General features: G+C 40.4%; 1 protein-coding gene across 1 annotated transcript; it reads right to left on the bottom strand.

The window, feature by feature from the left end:
* Positions 1 to 1,394: 1,394 nt before the first annotated feature.
* LOC117497225 (nucleolin-like) lies at positions 1,395 to 10,935 on the bottom strand (the record flags this gene model as incomplete). Its single annotated transcript, XM_034149107.1, has 5 exons — positions 10,724 to 10,935; positions 9,188 to 9,243; positions 5,600 to 5,766; positions 5,164 to 5,278; positions 1,395 to 1,482 (listed from the first exon to the last, which is right to left on the bottom strand). Coding segments are annotated over exons 1-5 (531 nt in total), but the record flags the coding sequence as incomplete, so codon positions are not given.
* Positions 10,936 to 11,147: the final 212 nt, after the last annotated feature.

The following is an 11,147-nucleotide window of genomic DNA, read 5'->3' as shown; positions in this document are numbered from 1 at the left end:
AGCAGCACATTTCGGGAAAACACTTGAAATATTAAGTAATGCGTGTTTGTTGGAGTAAGTCTTCACGATCACACACCTGTGACTGATCCCAGGCAGAGGTGGGAAGTAGTGGAGTACAAATACTTAAGTACATGTTTCTGGTATCAGTACTTTACTCCACTACTTATTTTTCTGACGACTTTTTACTTGACTTCTTACATTTCGAACCCAAATACCTGTACTTTCTACTTCTTACATGTTGAACCCAAATACCTGTACTTTCTACTTCTTACATTTTGAACACAAATACCTGTACTTTCTACTTCTTACATGTTGAACACAAATACCTGTACTTTCTACTTCTTACATGTTGAACACAAATACCTGTACTTTCTACTTCTTACATGTTGAACACAAATACCTGTACTTTCTACTTCTTACATGTTGAACACAAATACCTGTACTTTCCTTCTTACATGTTGAACCAAATACCGTACTTTCTACTTCTTACATGTTGAACACAAATACCTGTACTTTCTACTTCTTCTATGTTGAACACAAATACCTGTACTTTCTACTTCTTACATGTTGAACACAAATACCAGTACTTTCTACTTCTTACATCTTGAACCCAAATACCTGTACTTTCTACTTCTTACATGTTGAACCCAAATACCTGTACTTTCTACTTCTACATTTTGAACACAAATACCTGTACTTTCTACTTCTTACATGTTGAACACAAATACCTGTACTTTCTACTTCTTACATGTTGAACACAAATACCCTTTACTTCTTCTTACATTTTGAACTCAAATACCTGTACTTTCTACTTCTTACATGTTGAACACAAATACCTGTACTTTCTACTCTTCTTACATGTTGAACACAAATACCTGTACTTTCTACTTCTTACATTTTGAACCCAAATACCTGTACTTTCTACTTCTTACATGTTGAACCCAAATACCTGTACTTTCTACTTCTCACATTTCCCAAACAGGCTGGTTCCTTTAGTTTGAATGTGTGTTTGGTGGCGTGATCATTATTATTTAGAGTCATTGCGTGCCTATTGATTTGAACACGATCCGTGTATCCATCATTTCCTGGTCTTCTCTAAAGAAGAGGGACCAATGAAAACGTTGTCATGTTGCCGTTGTTCAGCATGGAACATTCATTAGCTAACAATGACATTATTGTTCTATTAATATAAGGGAGGTCAGGTACTCTTTAAAACAGCTGCTAGTTATGGGTACTTTTTACTTAAGTACATTTCAAAGCCTCTTTACTTTTACTTGAGTAAAGAAGTTTAGTCAGTACTTCTACTTTACCACAGTATTTTAAACACGAGTACCTGTACTTCCTTGAGTGAAGGATGAGTGTACTTTTGCCCTCTCTGATCCCGGGTCACTAACCTGCGTCTCCCTCTGCTCCTCTCCGGGGGTCAGGGCTGCTCTGGGCTCGACCTCTTCCCCTGCCGCTTCAGATGCCTCTTCCTGCTGACTGCAAACATGAACAGGTAGGTGTTTAAAAAAAACTAGGTTTAAAGAAAAAATACACATTTGAAAGCTGCTTTTTAAAGAGTCCTCTCCTGCTGATGTTCAGGTGTATATCAGTATGTAGTGTCTCTACTTTAAAGAGTCCTCTCCTGCTGATGTTCAGGTGTATATCAGTATTTAGTGTCTCTACTTTAAAGAGTCCTCTCCTGCTGATGTTCAGGTGTATATCAGTATGTAGTGTCTCTACATGTCTCCACGCTTTAATGTTCAAAAAGCTCTTTATTTCTCTCATACTGTCTGTGCTGCAGCACCTCTTTTCACCCTCTGTCTGAAACCAGAGCCCAGTCTGCTCTGATTGGTTAGCTGGCCGGCTCTGTTGTGATTGGTCAACTGCTTAGAGATGTCCCTTCCCTTAGCCTATCACGTAACAATGTGTTGGAGCGATATCCAATATAAGTGTGAGTGTTACATAGTGATGTCACTGTGTGAAACATGAGCAACCAAAGCGATTATAAAAAACGACAAAAATGTCACCAAAAAAATACAAACAATTTAGTACAACGAGAGATGTTGCAAGATGTACAGGGAAAATATCATATTTAATATAAAGAGATAAAAGGGATAATATTCTACTTATACTTTTGGACTTCCCTACTGAGGATGTGAATCTTTAATAACTGGTCATGAATGCTTACAGGCATTTATTCTTTTGCCCATTAAGGAAAGGCACTGCATTTTCTTTAGCAAAATATACTCAAACTAAGAGAACAAATAAATATATTATTGGTGCATTTTTTTATTACGGCCTGTGTTCATAGTAAAAGAGGAGTCATGTCAGCGAGCATAGTGATGAGTTTCTTGTTTCTTATTGGACAATAATTGAGCTCCAAGGCACCGGCCGGCTCCAATGGATTCCCGACTGACAATATGAAACTTTAAATCAAAAGAAAATCACAAATAGACATATGATGTTAAATGTGTTTTTCAGATTGTAGTAAAATTCTCTTTGCATGCAGGCCGGATATTATCAGACGATCTGGACAACAAAAAAGGACAAAATAATAAACTCTGTCTGGTTTTTAATGTAATTCTGTTCACTAGAAAACATATGTATTCTGTTGAAAGAGAACTGTAGTGTGCGGAGCTTCACTCATCTTCAGCAGAGACAGAAAAGTGTGTAAAAACAGCCACTCTTTTATCTTCAAACACAATGAAACGTAATCAGGACTTTGTAGCTAGAACCACAGAGTTATTCACACACAGACAAAACCACACACACACACACACACACACATACACACACACAAGACAAAACCACACACACACACACACACACAGACAAAACCACACACACACACAGACACAACCACACACACACACACAGACACAACCACACACACACACACACACACACACAAAACCACACACACACAGACACAACCCCACACACACACACACACACACACACATCTCAGAAGATTATCATTCTGTCACACACAGTTTCCGTCCAAACAGCATTATCTACTGCCTCACTGGGCCGACAGAAAACAACAGAGACAAAACTTTGATACACACACACAGACTTAAAATAACAAACGCACACAATCTAACAGATTCAGACGAGACATGTAGCCATGACATGAGTGTTGTGTGTAATTCAGAGGAATAAACAACACTGGACTTACGGTTCTGTCCATCTATCATCACAATTACCACAGTGACTGGGCAACAGCTATGTGTGTGTATGTGTGTGGTGTGTTGTGTGGTGTGTGTGTGTGTGTGTGTGTGTGTGTGTGTGTATGAGTGTGGGAATGTGTGTTGTCTGTGAGGGTACTGATTCCGGCTGCTACGGAAACATAGCTTTAACTGCTTCTTTCTGTTCCTCCATCATCGTTTATCATTAATTAGATAACATGATATATTGTGGATTTTTTTTAAAGCTCTTTGGATTTTGAAACGAAGAGCAAACTGTAGCCACTTTATCATATCATCATGTTTAAGTTGATGTTTGCATGTAGTGCCTCTCCTGTGACATGTCTCCACGCTTTAATGTTCAAAAAGCTCTTTATTTCTCTCATACTGCCTGTGCTGCAGCACCTCTTTTCACCCTCCGTCTGAACCAGAGCCCAGTCTGCTCTGATTGGTTAGCTGGCTGGGCCCTGTTGTGATTGGGCAACCGCTTATGGCGCGTTTCCACTACAGCGCGCAGCCCGGTTTAAGAGGGCTGTGACGTCAGCGGCCCGTCTTTGGTTGCGTTTCCACTTGGCCTAGTACCGGCCGGCGGGTCCTAATTCACAGTTTTTCTGGCCTCATAAAATCGTGGGTCTAGGGCCAGAGACAACGAGGCTGAGTCGGGCTGAGTATGCTAAACTAGAGAGAGCATCGCTGGCAAGGGGGCTACAACTACAACAAGATGGACATATTTGACCGTGATTTAATTGTAATACACGTTTCAAAATGATGCCGAAAGTAACAACATACTGATACCGGTTAGTAAAAACCATGAATTAATGCTTTGTCAAGTCTGCAGACAGACGGCAGGCGAAAAACCTTTTAAATGCTTGTTTTCTAAATGGAGATTGGCTAAGCTAACGCAGTATACTGCTCCGACCGTCCACACTCACAACAACGGCCTATACAGACATAAATAAAGCAGCGACTGTATTCACCATGACACAGACAGTCTGTGGTTTGTACTTGGTTAACTTTTGTCTAGTTTCTGAACATATATGAGGAGCTGTGAGCTCTGAGTGCTAACAGCTAACGGCTGTGTTGGTTGTTTTTCTGGGGTTCTCTTGAAGATCACGTCACGCTCCGCCTACACTGCGTTACTATAGATGACTACCCCAGTTCCTAAACTGTAATGGAAATGCGCCATAAAGTGAGCCAGTCCTAACGAGGCCCAGCCATACCGAGCGGGCCGGAGCGAGGCCGTGTAGTGGAAACGCGCCATTAGAGATGTCCTGCCTCTTAGCCAATCACGTATAATGTGTTGGAGCGGCAGCCAATATAAGCGCAACCTATATAACACACTACAGGAAAGAGAAACCCCTTGATAGGATAACAGGGCCCTCTTTTGCAGTCTTCAAGCCAGCATACTTGTCTGGCTATTCTGACCCCAAATCCTCTGTGAAGTGGACATATAAGCAAGAAGGTCAAGGCCCCGTGTTAGAATGAAAAAGTAGGTCTTAATTGCCTTCATACTACAGCACATGATTTGAAAGGGCAGCTGCAGTACATCATAAAAGTAAAAGTGTGAAAAAGGGGAGATGTTACTTTCCCTTTTTGTATCTAATGATTGCAGCTTCATGGCAGCAGCTGAAGGTTTTATTGCCTCAGATATTTCAGGGATTTAAACTGAGGACCATCCAATAATAAGCCTGCTTCTGTCACTTCATGCTGCTGCTGCTGACTTCTCTCTGTAGTTATGTGTTTGTTTGTTTGTTATGATAAGATCAACCTTTATTAATCCTTGAAATGCAGGTGTCAGAGCAGCAAAAACAGTGAAACAGGATAATGAAGAAATCCAGGTTACAGTATAACTAAATGAGGTTTACATACAGTTATGAAAGAAGATAATTATGAATCGATATGTATACATGTCTAACGATGCATGATATGTGCATTTCTCTGCTCACCTGTTCCTCTGCAATCGTTTCCTCCTCTTTCTTTTCTCCTTCCTCACTCTCTGGGTCTGTGTTTTGTTTCTCCTGCAGGAGGTAGAAGCTGCTCAGAGACAGACTCTTCTTCTCTCTCCTCACTGTGCACCTCCGCAGACTCCTTAACATCGGTCTTGGACTCTGAAGCAACAAAAAGACGACACTTTTTAAAAGGGGGTTATGGTTCAAACGTATACATTATAGGTCCAGCTTCAGTTCACTTATAGGTAGACTTGGTTTGCAGATACAAGACGATGGATCCGTTATGACACACATTCTTTTAAACGACAGACAAATCTCTACAAAGAAAGTTCCCACTGCTTCATCACCTCGTACAAACATGAGCAATCCAGAAAGCTAATAGATAAAGCGCCATTTCTTCCATAGCATCTGTGTGACACTGTCTGCTACAACTTGTTAATTTGTGCGATGGCTGCTGCATTACAACGTATTTAAATTTACCAGCTGGAGGTTTTGCATCCACATGATTTTCCTCGCTGATGTTGTTGAGTTTGGCGTCTGCGACATCTTCTTCTTCGCTGGTGGCAGGTTCTGGTTTGATGCCGTTCTTCTTCAGATGAGCGGCGTCTTCTGCCTCCTGCTTGGCATCCTGAGCTAGAGAGCACAGCCTATAACACAAAAACACACACCTCCTTTTATTACTGGACTTTTGTTAATACACCTTTCGCTCATTTAAAAGACAGGGAAGTGCTCATACATGCATGTGTTTCTTATAATCTCAATCCAAATCCATACATCAAACTAATTCGTAGCACTTTGAATTGCCTTGTGTTGAAAGGTGCTATATAAATAAATTTGCCCTTAGCAGGTTTTTAGTATACGCAAAGTGACCGCATGCATACCAAATTGAGGATGTTTCTCAATCGCGAGTACGCTTGCTTGGTAGCACATGTCTGCCGAGCATCTTGCTTCAGAAGCGAGGCAAGAATACTTCCTGCCATTCGGAAAACAAAGAGTGGAACAGGCTAGCAAGTGTGCAGGTGTGCGTCATATGAGAGGCCCCGCCTCTTACATCTTCCGCCACAGATTTGGGGAAATTGGTCCGTGCGCAAAGCATTGTGGGGATTTTAAGACCGCGAAGTCTACTCATGTGCAGCCTCGATATTTCTCCAAACGGAGTACGCCGGGCTCGGTAGATTTCCAAGTATGCTGGAGATTGGAACAGTACTTCGGCGGCACTCGATGACGTAGTATGCTTGAAATAGTGGCTCTGAAGCAGCTTTACTCGCGATTGAGAAACACCCTGAGTTTGCTGTTGATAGATACTTTTCTCCCACAATGCAATGCACAGAGGAAATGGAGGAGCAACCTACAGCTGGAAAATTATTTTTATTTATTTTTAAATGGTGGATTTTGGCAAAACAGCTCCAAAAAGACCTTAGAAAACAAAGTTATCAAACTAAAAGACACTTTGCCGTCTTCATGAATGTCATTTTTTATAAACTTAGTGATAAAACAGACATATTGTGACCCTTATTATATTGTACATGATTTATAGAATGACATGAAGGCACAGCTCAAGTCTTGTGGCATGTTTTTTGTCTTGTATAAGTTAAGGAGTTTCTGAAAAATGGTGTGAAGTGCTTTAAGGACATTTCTTGAGAATAAAAAACAAGATCAAAGTGCTTCCCGCGTCATCGCTGCAGAAAACTGACTGGGGATCAGTCCATCATGAGTCGAGCAGCCAAGAACTACAGATGTTTCTGACTGTCACTGTGAGAAATTCAAAGAGTCTGAAGGATGTTTACAAGCAGAGTGAATTATTCTGACCACGGGAATGTGTTTGAATGTGACTGATGAGCAGAAAGAAGTGTCATCAAATCTATTTGTATAACTGAAATGAAACCTCAACTCCTGCAGCTGTAGGAAAAGGGGAATTATAAACAGTATTGTCTCACATTCAGACCAATGTCATAGACTTGTATTGACTGGCTTTTATTTACACTTGGGAAATCACAGACATGAGGTGATGTCATTCATTCATCACTTATCTGCCGCCTGCTTAATCTTTTTTAGAGCAGCAGGGATTTAAATCCCAGAATGCACCGGGCAGAAGGCCAGGCGGTCATTCACGAACAGGGACATCCTGTTCAAAGGGACAGATTTAAATCTGCAATCCACCAAAGCTGCATGCTTGTCTTCGGAGTCTACAACCGTAATTCGGAAAAAAAAGCACGGTAATGAAATACAACGATAATGGACAACACTGTAAAGTAAGATGATTGAGTAATTGAATCATCATCAAACATGGCAATATGACTCATGTTCAAGCCCCCAAAAACCCCTAACAAAGGGGGCTTTACAGTTTGTACAGAATACGGTATCATCTGTCCTTAGAGCCTCCATCGTACAAGGATTTAACTCCTGAAGAAACCCCACTATTAATGGGGAAAAAATGGAAGAGAAACCTCAGGTAGAGCAACAGAGGAAGGATCCCTCTCCCAGGACGTTCAGATGTGCAATAGGTGTGAGTACATTTAAAAGATAATACATTTACAACATAGGTAGTAGGTGTGCGTCAGCAGGACCAGAGCAACAGGCACAGCATGACTAATGATCCAGGAAAATACGTTTAACCCTGGATCAATGGGGACATCGCAGCCTTTTTTGATAGGAAGAAGCAGGAGACTTTGATGGGGCTTAAGGCATGGATGTATTAACAGAGGTGGATACAGCCTTGGGGGTGGGGCACCGTTCGTTCCTGTAAAGGTTGCACAGTCCTGAATGAAGAGAGCAAGAATCCTGAGGTCTTCTGAGGATCTTCGGCATCATAGCGCATGCACTTTTGCGTTTCCTTAAACAGCTGCTGCATCACAGGAGTTTCTCATTCGGTGTCAGCTTAGCCAAATAAATTAAGGAGGGTAAATATTTATGGGTTTGAGTTTTAAGATAAGATAAGATGGACCTTTATTTATGCCTGTTAATGTGTCATGGCAGCAACAGAATAAGAAGAAACACAGATATTACACATGGAATATTTACGGGAATACAAATAATAAGTAAAATAAAAAAGCACATTTTACAACTTTTTGGACGTAATGTTGGAAAAAGGGCTACTGAAGTGTTCCTACTGGGTAGTTGACTAACGTAAAAAAAAACTATGATATACAGACGTCTCTTTCCCAATGCAAGTTGTAGTTTGGCCTCTACGGAAATTAGTTTCAAAGACATAGCTCACTTCCTGTGGGCTGAGGCTGTTCTGAAGGAGCTGAATTAAGAGCTTTGGCCATCTAAGCACGCCACGAAGCCAAAAGCTCCATGCTAGGTGTGGGGTTAGAAAGATAATATATATATAGTGAAGAGCAGCTGTTAACAGGAAAAGTGCAAATTCCAACAGGTTTGACCAACACAGAGGTGACACCAACAACACACCCGTTAGTTCAGCGGGACACACGGGGTCCTCAATCACCAGCGCCTCCTTTCACGACTCTTCCTCCTCTGTCCTAATTTATATTTTCTCTTCGTCTTCTTCCTCCTCTCTTTCCAAGGCAGTCTGGCAGTGTAGCATCCGGTCCAGACTCGAGTTACATTTTTATAAAACAGATCAGTGATCTAGACACTTTTAATTAACGCAATCGGTGCTATGAGGACATTGCTTATATTGACGATACAAAGTTTTTATGGGATCGTTTTAATTGTATTGTTTTAAGTAAGTCTCTTTCCTGTCCTTCTTCCATCCCCCTTCAGATCACTCGCCTAGCATGTCCATTTTACCTGACATTATCCGAATTCTTAACAACATTTCTCATAATTTCCTTTATCTAATCTAGTTATTGGGCACTATTAGAGTATTTGTGTATAATATGTTCATGACTGATGTGAATGCACAGTGTAAATAAACCATTGGCTGTCTATCAATTTATCTAAACATGTAATGACATTTGATTAAAAAAAAGTTGATTTAAAACATATGTATGTTTTCTTTACATGCTAGGGCTTTACTCCTGAAATCCATCAACTGTTAAAGTTTGATAGGAAAAAGGTGGACTCCTCCTACTTGCAGATTGTGTAGTAACAAGTTGGACTTACTTCATCCAGCCTGAGTAGATCTCATGAAGATTGGGGGTCTCCTCTGGAGTTTCCACCTAAACAAACACAAAACATTTTTAGCAGCCTGAAAAAAAAAACAAGAGGACGTGATCCAAGAATGTCTCATCTATAATCAAGAGGTGGCTGGACAATATCCCTTCAACCCATCTTGGAGAAAGCTAATTTCCTGTTGGTCAGGAATTTAAAGCCACAGGCTCCCGGAAAGGAATCCATGCAGCAAGAAACAAAACTGGTAGCAAGAGAGTGAGTGGAAATGCAATGATGAGCAGGGGAACGATGCCTCTGACAGCAGTGGTTGGTTTAATTTTAGAGATTAGTGGTGAGACATTTTTCTCTATTGTAGTCTTCCTAAAACTTTGTCAGCAGAAACTTTTGACTTTATTTTTAGCCCGTGGGCCTGAAACCTGAAACCTGCTGTGACCAGCCAAGACTCTCGATGGCAGACTTTAGAAATAACACATTTGTAATTTGTCTTTATTTCAGTGCAACACAATAAGAGTGACATTATGTAGGAACATTATTGGAAAAAGGGGCAGAATAACACAGCGACTCGACAAAAGGGTTTAAAAACTTACCAAGCATAAATTGGTCTGATTTTAAATTAAGTTTTCATTAAAATGTTGCAGTTTTTATAATATAGTCTACTGAAAAATACGTTAAACGACGATATACTAGCTCGTGGTACAGCCTCTTGGTGTGTGTGGATGCAGCATGGCTCTACACGTGCACTCTGATCATTTTAGGGCTGCAGCTAATTAATCAATAACTGTTATTATCTTTAATTACTGTTAATTTAACAACATAATTTAGTAGTTTAGCCTATAAACCTTCAGAGAACTGTGAAAAAAGTGAAATAAATGCATCAAACTTTCCCCTAGTTCCTTGTAGGACTTAAACTCAAAGATATTCAGCTTTATGAAATAAACAATATGTAAAATAGAAACAAATGTGACAAGCTAATTCTGGGCATTTTATGCTTAAAATATTACCTGAACAATGTATGAATTATAGTTTATTACCTGCCAATTAATCAACTTACAATCAACTCATTTATTAAAATGACTCATCAATGCAGCTATAGCACATTTATATCAAAATGTTACAACTTTAATCATTGAAAACACAAACATGTGAGGGGGTCTGAATGGGTCTCATTGTGCAATAGCAGGCCCTCAGCCGTGTTGTTTTCACAGCCATGCAGCTCCTGAAACATTATGTTCTTTTCCTTCAGGAGGCCTGAACCACCGACACACATGTGCTCATACACACACTCACACATACATACGATGGCCTGCAAATCACTCACTGCAACACTGGAGCAAGAAGCACACTGAAATCACATATATATTTAATTCAGTTAATGTAAATAATGCAAAACGCGCATGCTCGGTAAAGAAATAGCATTAACAATGGTAAATATGATCAGGAACAAGAACACAACGGGAGAATCAGATAAGGTCGGTTTTACACTGAGTAAATCAGTGAATTTTGAATAATCTGAGCAAAAGTACCGACCTGAGCAATGTGTTTCTCCAGCACCTTGGCAGCTTTCTTGTATCCGTGCACCTTGAGGTGCTGGAAGATGAGAAACAGCAGAGTGGCGTCTTCCTCTGAAGCCATTATGTACGACTGACGGCGGGGAAACCAGCGAAAAACTGGAATATTATATTATGTTATTAACAGTTCACTTCATGCTCGCTATTTAGCGTGCAGCCATGAGCCTCTGACACACGCCCCCTTCGAAATGCATCATGGGAAGTGCCGTTTTTTCTAGGGGGCAGGAGCAGAACAACAACAAGAGCACGAATTTTTGGATTCGATCTTATTAACATGAAGTTAAACGGACTAATGACACATCTTACGATAATATCATGATGGAAAATAGTTTTATAAATATTACAGATATCTTTACATGTCTACTTACCCATCCTGTCCATGT

Source organism: Trematomus bernacchii, unplaced genomic scaffold, assembly GCF_902827165.1.
Source record: "Trematomus bernacchii unplaced genomic scaffold, fTreBer1.1, whole genome shotgun sequence".
Lineage (NCBI taxonomy): Eukaryota > Metazoa > Chordata > Actinopteri > Perciformes > Nototheniidae > Trematomus > Trematomus bernacchii.
Note: the sequence above shows the minus strand (reverse complement) of the source record. Positions and strands in the feature narration are given on the sequence as shown.